The 18645-nt window shown below is 36.1% G+C and overlaps 1 protein-coding gene across 6 annotated transcripts in view; it reads left to right on the top strand.

Annotated features, from left to right (window-relative positions):
* LOC129443133 (adhesion G protein-coupled receptor L2) overlaps positions 1 to 8942 on the top strand; it is a 160770-nt gene extending 151828 nt beyond the window's left edge. For 4 of the 6 annotated variants that reach the window (XM_055203557.2, XM_055203555.2, XM_055203556.2 and 1 more), the window contains one exon: positions 6998 to 8942. In XM_055203557.2, coding sequence (XP_055059532.2) covers positions 6998 to 7890 — 893 coding nt within the window. In that variant the 3' untranslated portion in view covers positions 7891 to 8942. Of the gene's footprint in view, positions 1 to 6320; positions 6357 to 6997 lie in introns of all 6 variants that reach the window. The other 2 variants (XM_055203560.2, XM_055203559.2) reach the window with 1 other exon arrangement.
* Positions 8943 to 18645: the final 9703 nt, after the last annotated feature.

Below are 18645 nucleotides of genomic sequence, written 5' to 3'. Positions count from 1 at the left end.
AGTGCATTAACTAACATCAACAAGATTTTTATAAAATATTAGTAATTGTTAAAATTAACATTAACAAAGATTAATAAATGCTTTATAAGTGCAGTTCATTATTAGTTCATATTAACTAATGTTGTTAACTAATGAACCTTATTGTAAAGTGTTACCGAATTGTTTACAGTGTACAATGTTCACAATTCTTCATACCAATTTTGGTAATATTTTACGATAAGGTTGTATTTGTAAACAAGTAAATGCATTAACTAACACCAACAATATGGTTTTTGCCAATTAGCAGTAAGGGGCGTGTCTACTAACCGACATCGTTGCCTGGGTTGAGTATGTGTGGGGCAGGTCTATCAAAAGATGGTCCAGATTCTTTTGGGGTAAGGGCGTGTATGTTTAGGTGATTTCAAATATCAACATTGGCTTTCAGAGATCATGCACCCCGCCTTTAATAAATGCTGTTCATTTTTAGGGCTGGGTATTGATTCAGATCTTCCAGATCGATTCTATTTCGATTCGAAAGCTATCAAGTCGATTCAATTTCGATTCTCGGTTCAATTCCGATTCTCGGGCCGATTTTTATACTCGATTTTTGATTCAACTCAATTAATATAGATTATATAGAATATTATATTATATTAGAATATTAAATTATATTAGAATATCATATTATATTAGAATATTATATTATATTATATTATATTATATTATATTATATTATATTATATTATATTATATTATATTATATTATATTATATTATATTATATTATATTATATTATATTATATTATATTAGAATCTTACGGTAATCTTACGTTTAATGTTTGTGAAAAAAATATGGAAAAAATTTGATTCGTGGGCTTTAAGAATCAATTTTGAATCAACCATGTAAAAAAAACGATTAATCGAATAATCATTTTTAGTTCATGTTTGCTAAGGCATTAATTAATTGTTAACAAATACAACCTTACTGTAAAGTGTTACCCCAATTTTATTGCCACATCAAAATGACGATGATGTGATGTCTTATATACATTTTTTAAACTAAATTGATTTTAAAATATTTATTAGCTAACAATTACACTCTCAAAGGAATATTCCACTTTCACAAAAATCTGATAATTTACTCACTCCCATGTCATCCTAAATGTTTGTCTTTCTTTGTTCAGTCTTTTTGAGGAAAACATTCCAGGATTTACATTTTTTTTCACCTTTTTGCGTGATTACATAATAGGTAAGGTCACGCTGAGGCATCAAACGGCTAGTGCAAGCTAAGAAGTTTTTTTGTTTTTTTTGCAGAAAATGATGATTGTTTCGCTACATAAGACCTTTATGCCTCAGTTAGGATCATTTAGAGCCCTTTGAAACTGCATTGAAAGAGCAATTTTAAACTGTATAGAAACTGTTAACCATTTATGTCCACTACATGGAGAAAAATCCTGAAATGTTTCCCTTAAAAAACTTAATTTCTTCTCGACTGAACAAAGAAAGACATAAACATCTTGGATGACATGGGGGTGAGTAAATAATCAGGATTTTTTATTAAAGGACAAAGTCGGTATTTTACACTTAAAGCCCTGTTTTCAGATCTTCAATTGTTGAATGGCTTGTTTATATTTATATGCATAACCGCAAAGCTATTCAGCTTTTCCTACAAAACCGTGTCGTAAATATACAAATATACAGAATTGATTCATTTCAAAACAAAGTTTGTGCTTGATTTATAGAAGCACACCACCAATGTAATCTATATGAATACATGTTTCTTTATGAAAGCAGAGATCTTACAAAGAGTTTTTGGCAGAAAATGCCAAGTTACTCCATAAAAATTAATTTGTCAGGGTCATTCGTCACTGCTTGAAAACGTTTGAGTTTTGTGCCACTTACTTTTTCTTCAGCCTTTCCATCAGTACAGTCGCGTGGGTGAGAGTTCTCGTTCCACTAATCATATATAAGAGGGATTTTTGTTTTTAGCTTGAGATTGAAGCAACTTAATGGCTCATCAACTTTACTAAAGGCCGCAGAGTGCATCGTGAACGCGTCGCGCGAGGCTTAACGCCGTGTCGGTGAACAAAAGAAACACTTTAGCGTGCGCCAGGCTCTAATTGCATCCGAACAGCTCGCTCAAAAATGATTTCACAGAGACCTTCGCTCTTTACGTCCCATTTCGACAAATACCGGCAGTGGAAAATAAAGAATAGCTACGCTTAATGTAAACATGCCTGGGCTTCGAGTGCATGAAGTATTGCACAGTTGTGAATTCGACTCAAGAGACCGAAGAATCAAAGATGCCGTCTGGCTTTTTTCCCAGAATTCCTCCTCTCCAGCATGTCCACTAAAATTCCGTTTGCATCTGTTGGCACAGCTCTCCCGACAATACCTGTCTGTATTAAACCGATTGCCGACGCATAAACAAATGCAAATAATTTCGTCCAAGTTGATGTTTCACGGTTGCTTGCCTTTCTTTCGTCTTTCCTTTATCCCCCCGCTCTGTCCCTCTCTGCTCTCGCTCGGCTCTTTGATGTCTGTTTGTGCCTTCTTTTCTTGTTCGACAATAAAGACTCTTCTTATCTCACAGCTGAACACATATGTTTTGTGCATTGTCATCCCCACGATCTTGCATTCGTTTCAAACGACTATAAAACCATCTGCATGGAACCAAGCAGCAGTCCATAAAATCCATACCATCGCTCTCTTTATGTTTTATTATTCATTTATTTATTTCAATTGCATTTTTAAGAGCCAATAAGTACAACTGTTTTTATTGTCGTTTCACACTGCTTTGCGATTACAACTTGAGATGTTTATCCATTCATATAAGCATAAACAGAAATGAGTTGTTGAAGATTGCTTGGGTGCTGAACCCATTACACGTGTCACTGTCCTGAATTCAGTCCTGATCCTGATGGATCTGCTCATTAATGAAGTGAACTCACACTAATGACATTGATTAAAAAAAACCCATTCCTTGAAGCTTCATTGCTTTGCGTATTCACGTTTTATTAATGACACACACTTGCTGGAATTACAGTCGGAAATGATTTTTAATCCGAATTAACTGGCGAGATCTTTCATCATTTGTTTAGGACGGGTTTGTGCTTCATTTGAATTGAATGGAGAGTGAGTCTAATTTGAGTTCTAGCGCACAGGATCTAATTGAATTGTAATTTAAAGTCTGTGTAAAGTGATATTGAATATGTGAGTTTGTCACACCACAGAACAGTGTTATTAACCATTAAGCCAAATTTAAAGGTGCAGTGTGTAATTTTTAGAAGGATCTGCAAAATAATATACAAAACTATATGATCAGGGGTGTAAAAAGACCTTTCATAATGAACCGTTATGTGTTTATTGCCTTAGAATGAGACGTTTTTATCTACATACACCGAGGGTCCCCTTACATGGAAGCTGCCATTTTGTGCAGCCATGTTTCTACAGAAGCCCTTAACGGACAAACGTTTTTACTAAGTTGTCTTCAACAATCACATGTTTGTCCGGTGGTGGCTACCGTAGCTTCTCTTATGTGTTTCAAAAGCAAGAGGTGAGCAGTGGACTAAGCCGTTGGTTGCAATTCGCAACCTCACCACTAGATGCCACTAAAATGTACACAGTGCACCTTTAAATGATACAAAAGAAAAAAATCACCTGCCCCTATTTGCGGGAATACTGCGAATGCGTGAACTTTCAAATAGGGGATTATCACGCTTGCGTGTTTCGTGGGCGGGACTTGTCAACTTTGTGCATGGCCACTTCCGGCACAGTTCAACAGTGGCTAAAACGAAGGCTAGATGTCACTGCTCTGTTATAAATCAAACAAACAACGCCAATCCTACGTAAGTTTTCTTGGATTCCCGACTGAATTGAGTCTAGGAGTGGATGATGTGGCACTTTTTTACAACATTGCAGTGTTTAAAAGCAGCTTTACAAGAGAAAAAAACATAGAAAATATGGGAATTATTTATATATATAGAATATAAAGCAATAAAATAGAATGGACTATATGGTATTTCTGTAATCGTTTGTGTTATCACAAATAAAAATCAAACAAAAAAGGTATTAAAGGTCCAGTGTGTAATTTTTAGGATGATCTCTTAACTTAAATGCAAAATATTATTATTACCTTAGAATGAGATGTTTTTATCTACATACGCAGAGGGTCCCCTTCCATGTAAGTCACCATTTTGTGCCGCCATGTTTCTACAGAAGCCCTTAATGGACAATTTTTTACCAAGTTGTCTCTGACGATGACATGTTTGTCCGGTGGTGGCTACCATAGCTTCTCTATGCGTTTCAAATGCGAGGGGTGAACAGTGGACTGAGCCGTTGGTTGCAATGCGCAACCTCACCACTAGATGCAACAAAAATTTACACATTGCACCTTTAACTAATAAAATGGTATTAACTTTGGTATTAACTAATTAAATCAGTAGAAATTACAATGGTTTTGCAGCTTGGTGGCCGGTAAATTACCGTAGATTTAAATGTATGTTATTTACTGGCAAGAGTTTGTTCAAAGTTGAATAAATTTTAAATATTAACAAGTCTTTATCTTTACAGAATAAAACTATACAATAACAGCCTCATGCAAAGCATTCTGGGAACCAGAAATCATCATCAAACTTTTTCTGTTTTTTTGCTTCAGATTTTGTTTCCCAGAATGTTTTGCGTGATGCAGTTTTTTTAGTTTTACTCTGTAAAGACAAAGACCTGTAAATGTTTCATGTTCATTTAACTTTGTACAAAATGTTGCCAGTAATAACATTCATTTAAATTTACGGTAAGTTACCGGCAACCCAGCTGCAATTTCTACAGAATTTTTTTACAGTGTAGTGTTTAAATGATTGTGTACTACTACAATCACCGCATTTTGAGAGAATTTTGTGTTAAAATGTTATGCGACAAAACATAAACTTGATTGTCATTTGCGTGCTGTCTTTACTATTTGGTTGTACTGCATGCTGTCTGAAGCCTTAATATGCGTGTCGGGCTCGCGGTTGAGGGGTGCAAGCAAAAAAAAAAACGTATAAAAACAACGCGTGAGTAAAGTATTGAGATGTTTCGCGATTTTTTTTGTGCTTGAATATTTAAATTGGCCAATTGGGGACTGTTGCATTGTTGCTAACAACACATAAATTTTTTAACACGTTTGTAATAATTATATTACCAATGATAGAGAAATAAATCAACTTTCTGATGATAATTATATGACCAGCACCTGTATATAAAAGGAATAAAAATGAATATATGGTATTACTGCAAAGTTTTGTGTTCTCACAAATAAATAAATAAATTAGAACGGTATTAACTAATTACTATAAAATGGTAAAAACTTTCCTTCGAGTATTAAGATGTTTAGTCAATATGATTAATGACACGCATCATATTTAATTAGACATGCATTTCCATCTTATGTGAAAATGGCCCCTAACAAAAGAATTACGTGATAGCAGGATTTTATATTACATAAAGACTTTGCAAACAGCAGTGCAAAAACATCATTAGGTGCATCTCAGCACCATACGCTTACAAAACTGAAATAGTTACGTATATAGCAATAAAAACTATATTAACATAAATTACGTAACCCTAAATTAATCTGTATTCCTTCAATTAAGTCATTCACCGGAAGTGGCCATGCACAAAGATCCTTGAAAGCCGAAGTTCTACGTATCGGCGTGAAAATCCCCTATTGGAGGCTTGCGATTGTGTTAGGGGCGGGGCCATGCTCGGTGGCTCCAGTGTGTCATTGAGCCACCGTTTTAGCCCCGCCCAAATAATCCTGCACACAGAAATGTGGATACACTTTTTATTGGTGTAACTTCACAATTCGGTACTACACATTTTTCTGTGATGAGACAAACTGAGAACACATACTGTATTTAATATCACTTTACACAGACTTTAAATGTCTTGGATTATTAAAATTGTTATGTGACTGCAGTGTTGAATTTTGTGGAATTGTATATGATTCAATAAATCCATCCAATTCAAATTCTGATTTAACATACTGTGCCGCTTGAGCAGTTCAATACAAACTCCAGCTCATGAATTGAACAAGAGCAAATTTATCCTTTATATTATTTCCCAAAAATAATTGTGTTTTTTAGTGCGCGGAATTAGAACCTTCTTTTTTTATTATTGGTATTTATAGCATAATTTGTTTAAATTGTGAGTGAATTGAAATGCAAGTGATGGATCTCGACGGACAGACTGAATTCAGGCCCTTGTAATTTGTAAGCTTTCTTTTTGGTGATTTCTCACTTTTCTGTCATTGCTGCGGTTTTAAAAAGCGTTGTTTCACTCTTTTTCTTTTCGCACATGGGCAGTTCTCAGGTCAGCTAGCCTGAGCAGACACACATGATGTGAGTGTTTGCACCCTGCCTGCTGTCTGTGATCTCTGTCGATTGGCATCGGTGTGCCTGGCCGTCTGTGTGCAATATTAACATGCTTTTATTTCTGTTGTGTTTTGTGCAAACCTTTGCAGCACGTTTACGTCGTTGTTTTATTTAGTTTTTGCTTTCCACATTTGCGTTTAACATTCATTTACAATAATAGCTTGCGTTCACATCTTTATGAATGGTTTTGTGTGTGCGTGCGTGTGTGTGCGTGTGCTATTGCAAGAAGTTCTTTGGCTGCTCTGTAAAATATTTCTTTGTTTTTTTTTATTTTTATACTGTTAAGGACATACGTTTCACAGAATAAAAATAATTTTTATATCGGGTTTGTTTGGGAAATTTTGAATATTTTTTTTTGGTAAATTAATTGTGCATTTTAATTAATCTTATTTGTAATAAGAGCATAATATTAGCTACTTTTTAGATAGCATCAGGATTCGTGGTCGATATATCATTTGACCACTAATTCTTAATTCGCAGTGTGATGAGAAAGTTTATGTCCTTAATAGTAAAAAATACCCAATATTTTTTGTTTGTCATTTCATGTAGGTGATCATTTGTTTTTGTTCTCACTTTTGAGGTACTGAATTGTTCTTCTGTAATTTTAGGCCAGCACTCGCTGACGAACAGCCGTGATGTCAGCACCATGGACACCCTCCCTCTTAACGGCAACTTCAACAACAGTTACTCTCTAAGAGAGGACGACTACGAAGACCCCGCTTTGCGCTGCCCGGCCGAATGCGCTTTAGCCCTGGATGATGTCGCCTTTGAAAAGATGATCATCTCCGAGCTGGTTCACAACAATCTGAGGCCTCGTGGGCCGCCGCAGAACCAAAAAGGCACAAAATGTGAACAGGGGTTAAAACGCAGAGACCCAGCAGCGCAGCAGACGCGCGTCAGCATCGACGGAGGCGTCGGTAACAGCAGTGGGAGCGAAGACGATGCCATAGTTGCTGATGCCGACACCTCCGCTTTGCCACCGTCCACAAGCCACCCGGCGCTGGAGCTTCTTCTCCTTCACCCGAACCACCGGGAGGTCCTTGAGGCCCCGCTTTTGCCCCAGCGAACTCATTCCCTCCTTTACTGTGCCCAAAGGGCATCTCGACGCGCCGCCAGGCCGCAAGAGGAGAGTAGAGAGCCAGAAGAAGAAGATGATGAAGAAATGCCGGCGGAAGAAGAGAACACGCCCTCGCCAAATAACAGAGACTCGTTGTACACGAGCATGCCCAATCTCAGAGACTCATCGCCCTTGGATTCGGCAGACCATGCTGATGGAGAGGACGACGGTTCCCTTTGCTCATCCGCTCGCGGTGAACCAGAGGAACTCTGCCATAAGAGTTTGCCCGACCTGGGCGACGGGACCCAACCACTTTCTTACTATCAAATTAGCCGGCGGGGGACCAGCGAGGGCTGCATCGGCCCCGAGCTCCCCGATGGCTGCCTTCCGGAGGAGGGTGAAGCCGATAAAGACGGACAGATGCAGCTAATCACCAGCCTCTGAGTCCAAAATTTTCACTTTTATTCCAGTTATCCTCTTACTTTTCTCACTCCGACAAACTGCAAGAGATTGACTCGTCGACGGCACAATGACTTTTTTTTAAGCAACAGGACAGACGGTCTGTTCGAACTCTCAAGATGTGCTGATGTGGATGCAGTTTCCTGAGCGGCACGCGTCAGTGTTAAGACTGGCATCATACGCATCTGCCAAAACAAAAGCTTTGTATAATTTACTGTAAAAAAAATAATAAACATGCCAATGTCAGATTTTTTAGGACTTTGAAAACTCTCTTGGCCAGTTTGCAGGTTAATCTTCCTGTCTTGGAAACACAGAGGTTCTCTAATACAGAACGAAGGGTTAAAGACTGAAAAAATAACAAAGAACCACTATTCCAGACTCAGGCCTTATATTTTCTCTATTGCACATATAACTGTTGTACGAATGACAGCTGAAGAAAATATATTTTGCAGTACCACAAGTGTAAAGAAAAAAAAAGTCAAGCATATGTCCATATTAGAAACATGTCAGACAAATTATAGAGAAGTCGTTGCACATTTTCTTAAAATGTGTGAGGTTTTTTCGTGCATTGTAGAAGCATTAAAAACATGAAGGGAGCCAACTGAACCCATAATCACACTCACCATTGGTTTGTTCTGCTAGGGATTTTGCCATTCAAATGCCAATGTATACGTACGAAAAGAAGCTTAATTCTTATTTGTTCCGCTGAACAAAAGCTGTCTTGCACAAATTTGGAGTGAATTGGACTGATATGTAATTTATTTTACTTTTAAAAAGAAAATGCTGACATTATTTGTCAGGGATCAGGAATATTCATGTGTGTGTCGACACGATACCTTGAGGACATATCTCCGTATTTGACACTAAATAATTTATTAGATGAAGTATGAACTATGGAGTAAAAGGGTTGATACGGACGTGTGCGTGATGTAACACTGTTGATATTCATTTCAATTTTTTCTAAGAGCCCATTGTCATACGCTGATGTAAATTCAACTCATGTTTGATATCAAATAAATGTGACAATTTTTCTTGTTCGCAAATGTCAGTCTCATTCAGTGCGCTGTTAAGCTTGACAAATTGTTCTTATGGAAGTTCGAATGCTAAAAGACTTAAAAATATTTTGCATGTTGCCTTTGTGAATTGTGCCCACTACCATCCTGAAACATCCCCGGGTGATTCTCACGAAACCATTGAAACACCACAGCACTAAGGATTTTAGCTTTAAAATGTGTAATATAGTAACATTAAAAAGCATCAGAATTAACACAATCCTGTGTTCTACCTTGCACAATGTGTGCTTTCAACATAAGAATTTATAATTGGAAATTTTATCTCATTTTCTGCTGAAATTCTCATTACCGCAATGTGTCCGGCTGTGTTTGAACATGCGTTATGTTGTAATTTAATCAAATTAACACAAAAATATTAAGAAAAAAAATAAATGGATGTTTTGCTAGACTACTTTAGATGACAGAAAAAATATTTACTGAATATTCATGTATAATAATGAAGAAAAATCAGGAAAATGATGTGTCCATGCCTGATGTTCTCATCCTCCGCAACACTTTTTGAGAACAGTTTAAGCACACATACAGAATTTTAATAAAGTTTGATTTTGGGTGACCAAGCACATGGACCAGTTACTTCAAGATGGCTACCAGGTAAGATCATTTTTTTACAGTTAATTTGAAATATTGTCTTGTCAGAATGCTTACACGACATTTTGATTATCATTACCGCAACAGATGCTTATTAAATGTTAATTTAATTAATAGAAGCATAATACTTTGATTTTAAATGCATGTGCAGAATCTCCAAATTATGTTCTTTCAGGTTTGTCATGTCATTTTGAAAATATGTCAGTGTTGATGTTTTCTGACTGTTGCGGTAATGAGATTTTTTAGGACTAATTTTTTAAATTATGTTACAAAAAGTGTTAAATGAAAAGTAAACATTTTTAAATTAATTAATTTACTCCAGACTTTGTTTTTCAATGTCTGGTGGGAAAAAAAGTAAATTTAAGCAATTTTTACATTTTCATGCTTGACATTTTTAAAACCAAGTTTTTGTGAGAATCACCCCCCCAGTGTTGAGGGGCTTTAGATCACGGGCATCCAGTTATATCAAATCTATCACTGTTTACCAGTATAGACCACCTAATCCAAGACCAGAGGGTGTCAAGACCAAGTGCGCACTCATATTATCCAAATCAAACTGTGCCCGAGCAGGTTTGACCCCCCAAAGCCTGGTTTGTTCTGTACCGTGCCCATGCGCCGCTTAGTTAATTGCACCCTGGCTGACTTGGATGTAGTTCAATTGGGCTCAGGTGCAAAACACGCAGTGGCTATGTTTACATGCACAAGAATTTGTCAATCTGACGGAGTTTAATACGATTGAAGGTTACGACAATACACCCTAAACATTGCAATCTGATCATTTACATGTACATTCTATAGAATCTGAACCAAACGTCTGCGCAAACGCACAGCCAGTGTTGCCAGATTCGCGTATCAAAACCATCCGAATGGACATTCAAAACTAGCCCAAAAGCCTCCGAATGACTGTCCACAGCCCAAATATCAATAACTAATCAACAAAATAATTTCATCTTTAACATGCACAAAAAATCAGAGGACTTGGCAACCCTACGCTGCAGACAGCATCCCTCGTCAAAACTGAGTTTGATAAAGTTGTTCTTCACAGGTTTTCAGATATATGTAACGAAAACACACTTTTAAAACACAATGCTATTTTATGCAGAATGTGCATTGTGTGTACAGCGCTTGACACCATTGACGTTAATTTAATAATGCGTGATGCCATTGCCTTGATATTGCGTGTTTCTGTGACGGGAATCATGTGATATAAGAGGTACACTGCAAAAAATGATTTTCAATAAAAAAAATTATTAGTATTTTTGTCTTGTTCTCAGTAAAAAATATCAAAAAATTGTTAAATTAAGAAGCTTTTTCTTGATGAGCAAAACGACACAAGAAAATAAGTCTAGTTTTTAGACCAAAAAGATCAAATTCAATATCAAGTGATTTTGTGCATAAAACAAGCAAAAAAAATCTGCCAATGGGGTAAGCTAATTTTTCTTGCATTTTTCTTGAATTTAGTGTTTTAGGAAAAAAGTGTTCAAGATTTTTTTGCTTACCCCATTGGCAGATTTTTTGCTTGTTTTATGTACGAAATCACTTAAATTTGATATTTTTGGTCTAAAAACTAGACTTATTTTCTTGGGTCGTTCTGCTTATCAAGAAAAAGCATCTTAATTTAAGAATTTGTAGATATTTTTACTGAAAACAGGACAAAAATACTAAGAATTTTTTTCTTGAAAATCATTTTTTTGCAGTGTAATTATAAGAGTTGAACTTGAGCAGAAATGTTCTGCGCATTTGCACAATGTATTTTGTAGGGATGCACCGAATCCAGGATTCGGATTCGGCCGAATACTGGGCTTTTTGACGGGGTTCGGGTTCGGCCGAATCCTAGATTTTTTTTCCACCGAACCGAACCCTAGGCTTGCGCTACGCTGGTCGACGTCACGCGGCCGTTGATTACACACATCGGGTGCTGACGTGGAGATGAGCTTTTTCTTTCGGTGAGCCTTAGGGGCTAGACACACCAAAACTTTTAAACACGGCTGAAAACGCCTTGAGAAATGCCAGCTGTTTTTCAGCCGAGCGCTTGGTAGCTGTGATGCTTCAGCTGTGAGCCGGTTGGTTGCTGTGGTAATGTCCCGCCCCTCCTACATTGTAATTGGACGGCCGTGTGAAAACTGACATTGACGAGCGGAGCTTCTCACTCAAAGTTAAATATAGTTTTCAGCGCGGAGATGCTTGCTTATTGGAAAAACGAACGTGTCGCAACGCATCGCTTTCATTATGCATAGGCTTATGGTAATTGTCAAAATAGTTTTCCAACTTGTCATCCTGGTATAATGTACAGTTAAAATTAAATAAAATGAAAAATACACTGCTGTGGACGTTGTATAATTCATTAATGTGTTTTACTGTGTTAATGGAATAAGGATGCAAGTAGGATTCGGTATTCGGTTTCGGATTCGGCCGAATCTTAAACGGTGGATTCGGGATTCGGCCGAACCTAAAAAATCTGGATTCGGTGCATCCCTAGTATTTTGCCATCCGATTGAGAAAATACTACGATTCCCGCGTTTACTTGCATGTTTTTTTCCTACTTATCAGATCACAGATCGGAGTACACCACCCCCTTCAATACGATCCAAATTTGCATCCAATCTTCCTTAATCGTATTGATTAAGGTGTTTACATGAAGGTTTTTCAATACGATTGAGCCATCAATACGATTACAAACATATTATTTGGTTGCATGTACAGTAAACATACCTAGTGTAATCGCAAATCGTGCCAGAACGGGTTCAAAAAGAGAGATGTCAATTAGACGACAACTCACCTTTGTGACCGAGACAAGACCAAGACCATCAAAAAATGGATGGAATTACATCTGTAATATTGTGGGTCTTTGTATTCATTTTGTTGATTTCTTTTTGGACTGTCTCCATTCATCTCTTACCGACAGTAACAAAAGAAATCAAATTAAAAAAAATTGTCAATGATTGCTTTTAACTCTTTCCCCGCCATTGACGAGATATCTCGTCAATCAAGAGAAAACGCTTCCCCGCCAATGACGAGTATTTCCGTCTTTCCGCAATACCGCCATTATCCACTAGGCGGCGCCCTTCCGCAACTTTTTAAAACCGGAAGTATTGCCCTATGGCAAGCGGCTGCATGTCCGTGTTTGTTTTAAAGATTGCTCTGAATGGGATCTCTATGAAAAGTCAGTAACAAAAATGGAATTATCTCTGCTTTTTGCTCAAAATGTGGTGTTTTTGCAGAAACCTACCCATATTCAAAAGCTGATTACAAAAGAACCACTGAAGGTAGGATGAAACTTTTTTTTTTTTTTTTGAAAGCAGAGGGCCTGTTTTTTTATTTGATATATTGTATGTTTATATATTTGAAGAAGAAAATTTTCTGGAAGGCATTAAACTTTTGTGAAAATGATGAAAAACGCTGGTGCTGGCTGGCAACTTTTTTAAAAAACGCTGGCGGTGAAAGGGTTAAAGCAGGTGTTTTTTTTCACATTAATGATGTAACACATGAATCAGACAATTTTTGTTTTCAGTAAATATATAAAATACAACTTATATCAAGATGTAGGAAAATGACCTGAAAAGAAGTCTTTTAACACAGTTTATGTGAATTTGTGCTTAAAACAAGCAAAATTATCTGCCAATGGGGTGAGAAAATTTGGCTTAAATTAAGTGTTTAAGAAAAAGGAAAACTTATTTTTAGATTTTTTTCCTCACCCCATTGGCAGATTTTTTTGCTCTTTTAAGTTTAAATTTACTTGAATTGTATTTTTTTTGTCTATAAACTTTTTGCTCATTAAGAAAATGCATCTTAATTTAAGAATTTTAAGATATTTCTACTGAAAACAAGACAAAAACACTAAGTAGTCATTTTTTGCAGTGAACCACTGCATTGCAAAAAATATTTTCAATAAAAAAAATATTAGTATTTTTGTCTTGTTTTCAGTAAAAATATCTAAGAATTCTTAAATGAAGATGCTTTAGCAAAACAACCCAAAAAAATGTATCTAGTTTTTAGACCAAAAATATAAAATTTAAGTGATTTCAAGAAAAAATTGCTTACCCCATTGGCAGATTTTTTTGCTTGTTTTATGCACAAAATCACTTAAATTTCATATTTTTGGTCTAAAAACTAGACATATTTTCTTGGATCATTTTGCTCATCAAGAAAAAGCATCTTAATTTAAGATTTTTTAGATATTTTTACTGAAAACAAGACAAAAATACTAAGAACATTTATTTTGAAATTATTTTTTGCAGTGTGTTAACTTTATTACAGTAACAATAATGTATTGCTTTTACTATTTACCAGACTTAATTATTCACTGTACAAGATTTACAAGACAAATATTCTTGTAACTATTACAAGACAAGATGAATTACTTGATGTCCATTAATCCACATCCAAACACTGCTCCCACATAACATAAATGACAGCAGTTGAAAAGTAAAGTGTTGTTTAATATTTTATAGAAACTATACAAATAGACAACCACTGTTTTTACTGTACAAAAATAAGACCAGGAATGTGTATTAGAGTGAATTTTGAACTCGTACATTGAAATAAACTGGGTAATGTGCCATTTTCATGCAGTTCATATGTAAAGGTTGTCTTTAATGAAACCCACATTCAGGTCTTAAATAGAAAGAGCAGATGGTGTAGGTAGGCTGAGCGTTCTGCTGAATTCTCCATATATGAGATATGAAAGTCTCCAGAAAGACCCACAACACACAACATTTGCTCAGTGAAACTCAACGTCATTACTAATAAACAAACTGATGTTAATCAAAAGATTTTTTACACATTGTAAACACATGATGTGTCATTTTGTGTTCCAATAAATAAAATAAATAAAAGATGTGTTAAAACAACACAAAGGCTGTTTCTCCATTCCAAAAGCACAGAACGCACTTGTGAGAATTAAGTTGTGTGCGATCTTCCTGTATGTCACCTGACCTCCCCAGATTCAACATTTATAAAGTGATAAACATACCATTATCTGCATTATTATATACATTATTTTATTTTATATTATGTCATTTTGTAATAGCAAATACATATTTTTTTCAGATACCAGGAAATAATAATATAATCTAAAAAAACTCAATTAAGATTACTTGTTCTATGCCAATTAAACATACATTTAAATATCAAATTTGCATTTTTAATGTATTTAATACTTAAAATGTTTACAAAAAAGCACTGGAGGAATTAATACAACTTGTCAACAACCTCATATAATTCCTTATCTAAATTTATATACATATATATGTACAAGCATATTTGTGTTATTGTTGTTAAGATGGCGTTAAAACAGTTGGGCATTCCTTCCTCCGTCATTGTTTTGCCGCAATAATGTCTGGGACATAAAGCGATTTCAGCGTGCAAGTCTGCACTCGATACATCATCAATATCAAAAACACATCTTGCGTTCTTGAGAATTAAAATTGAACTTTGACGGTTAAAGCAACACTATGTAGTTTTTCGACCTTTACATAATGTCTCTAAAATTATTTCAGTGATAGAACAACTTTTAACTGGACGAATTCTACTGCTGCTGCAACCTGAGCAGCCTCCTAGCTGCTACCAGCACACTCTGAAAGTGGCGGTGGAGGGTAGAGCACACAGCCCCGCCCCTCCCCCTGCCTACAGAAGAGTGTCTTATACCAGGCACTGTTGCACTTTTCAACCACATGGGGGAGCTGTAAGTCATTTTTACATGGAAACTACATAGTGTTGCTTTAATGATGTTGTTGAGCGAAAACACAAGGACGCAAGATCACTGAAGAACGCATGTGTCTATTTAAGGACAACACATTAAATGTGTTACTAGACACATCTCTGTGTATTATTGGAACAACACATTTGGTGCTGTCTCTTTAATTTATTTGAACACAAAATGACACTTGATGTAAATAGCATCACCTAAAAAAAATTTAATAAATGTAAAGCAGGGCTCAAAATTAACTTTTTTATTTGGTAGCACTGGTGCTCCCAACTTTAAAGAGTTAGGAGCACCAGCAAAAATTTAGGCGCATCCATCCAAAAATTAAAAAGCACCACAACTACAATGTAAATGTTAATAAATTTATTTTATAAAAATAAAACACCACCACCGGGCTTTACACATCCTATGGCCAGCATTTAAAAGTTGGTCTTCTATTTTATTTTATTTTTTGCTGCATAAATTCCTAAATTAATACCCAAATGCTGTTGAAATAGTATAGCAGCAATAATAATTTAACAATTACAGGTAACATGATTAAGATTACATAGAAAATCTAGCAAACACGTAAAACACTGATTAATTGTGACATTACAAAAGTGACCCTAATATAGAAGGCTAATATATAGCCTATTGGTATTGATAACTGCATTACCAGGATGCTTTTACTACTAAATAGGCAATGTTTTAAAAAATACAACAAAAACATACCATCAGCATTGTCGTATTCCACAGCAACATGGACCACAAGGATGTTTGTCGAATGTCCATTCACCAGCGCATGCGCACATACACCATCAAACACACTTTGACAGACAGGTCGGTGTCTCCATCAATAATAAACACATTTGTCATGACACGTCTTGTGTTTTTGGCACTTTCGCCATGTTTAAGCAAGGTACGTCTGGCGCTTAAAATGTTTTGATTCCGCCATTAACGCCGTTTTACAGGATTTGCAGTAAACACAGTAAGTTACATTTTCATAGCGGAGACACTCGAAATCTTTAAGCCACTCTCTCTGAAAGGTTTAACGTCAACTCGTATTTTCCGGTGGTGGAGTTACATTTGAATCCGGATCGTCGTCAAAAAATACAGTAACCTTGGCTGTAATCGGCTCGCTCTCGTCATGCTCGCGACGCGTTCGTCTTTTCACATTTCCGCGCTTCACGGCAACAAGGAATGACTGACGCTCATATTAGCCAATCTGCGGTCTTCATTAAACGCAAGAACTTAATGGTGAAATTTGATTGGTTATGTATCGTTGGAGAGAACACTGAACCTGGGACAGCGCCAGCACGCAGGATCACAATCAACTCGCGTCACAACAAAATGGGCAGTCGCACAAATGCTCCCAAATATATTTTAAGGTCGCACAGATTAAATTTCGGTCGCATATGCGACCAAAATGGTCGCAATTTCGAGCCCTGTAAAGCATCCTTTTTTAAGAAGTTTTGAAATCAGAAAACAATATCATGATGGTACTTAAAGCTAAATGTTATATGGATCAGCCTGATCTTTGTACATATTTTACAAATTGGCTAATTTTTATAAAGTAAATTGTGCAAAAATGTACGATTATCATTAAAAACAATAATGAAACCTAACCCCAACGTCACAGGGGTCAAGGCAAATCATACAAAAATGTATGTGGTCGTATGAATTATTGGATAGATACGCTGTCAAATTCTGGAGGCTGTAAACTTCTCTGTCAAATGTTTGTTACATCTTTGGTTAAATGATAATTGAATAATACATCATTAAAATCTACTTCTTTGGAGGACCCACATGCAACAAGAAACTCCAGCCTGATCTCACGAGAATTCATACATATTTTACGAGTTGGCTAATTTTAGGTAATCGTGCAAAAACTTATGATTTTCATGAAAACAACAACAAACTGAACCCCTAACCCCAACATCACAGGGGTCAAGGCAAATCGTACCAAAACTTACGAATGTGGTCGTATGAATTAATACGAATTAACCGACTCTAAAAAATATGTATGAATCTCGTAAGATAGCGTTGAAAACTCACACAATTGGACACGGGTGGAGTTCCTGCGCCCTAAACTTTATTACAGAAACTTGTAGAAATTATTCAGGTTTTGTTTTCCGATTTGTGATTTTCATTTGCACAAACATATATTCTTTACATATACACTTACAAATAAAAGTAAAATCTTCACACTGTATTTAATGCTACTATCTATAATAGAAAAACATCTACTGTAAATCCATTATGGCTATTTATCCAGAGTGATATGTAGTTTCCATATGGTGATGTTTATACGGTATCTTCTCATTTTTTTCTAAAACTGTGTTAGATAAAGTAACATCTGTTTAACTTATCAAAGTCTCAGCGAAAATCCAGATGTACAGCAGAAATGTCTACAATAGTACAGCCTGAGGATCTCTTGAGTCTCAGCATGTGTCTTGTCTTTTGGACTGAAATCAAATATCATGTGGTTTCAAAACAGCGTATCATCGATTTCTTCTCAGACTTCCCTTTAAATCTAAACAACGCAATAGTAAGTCAGTGAAAAAATTGTTGCCATACAGCAACCCCAGATCATAGAGGGTTCAAACTAAAGTTTTAGTTTCAGGCCCTTAATACCATTATTGTCCAAAGGAATAAACAGTAAAGATAAAAATGTAAAAAGTACACCAGGCCCAAATTTGGGGATCGGGGTGAGGGGTCCGGTGACCATACCATACAATCTCACATAATAAACACCCATGAGATGTCAAAACAAAAAGACAGCATCAGCGTTCAGTCATCAGCGAGTTTTCAAGCCACCGTCGGGTTTAATGAAACTCCTAAACACCTTCAAAAAGCTTTGCAGGGTTTTATGCATATATATTGGCTCATTGTTTTTCGGAAAACAACCCATCCCGTTCCATTCCCATGTAATTATCACCCTTCAGGTGAAACATAGGACAAATTAACCGCTGGATGCAAACTGCTGACAATGTTGTAGTCTGATCCATTTTGCATGATGACAGCGTTAGTGTTTTTGTGCACATCCTGATTACAACAATTTTGACAGTGGGTGGTTACTGTCAGGGATTGTTAAGTAGGGAATGATTTCTCGAGGAACTCTGAGTTTGCTGTTTTTTTATTCATAATAATTCATTGTTTGCATAAAGAGAGTTCATTAGTATCGCTTGTTTTGATGTGACACAAATCTGCACAAATCATCGGGGACAGGTCACCTTTGCGTGAATATTGAAGCTCAAAAAGTCATTACTTTGCCAAAATATATACAGTACAGATATTGTCTATAGTGCACGATATGGAAAATCGCATTTAAATGTCATATCTGATTCATTTACTTAATAATTTCATTGTTTATGCTGGCCCCAATATTATTTTACA

Source organism: Misgurnus anguillicaudatus, unplaced genomic scaffold (genome assembly GCF_027580225.2).
Source record: "Misgurnus anguillicaudatus unplaced genomic scaffold, ASM2758022v2 HiC_scaffold_26, whole genome shotgun sequence".
In the NCBI taxonomy this organism is placed as follows: domain Eukaryota; kingdom Metazoa; phylum Chordata; class Actinopteri; order Cypriniformes; family Cobitidae; genus Misgurnus; species Misgurnus anguillicaudatus.
This window is presented reverse-complemented; position numbering and strand designations above follow the sequence as displayed.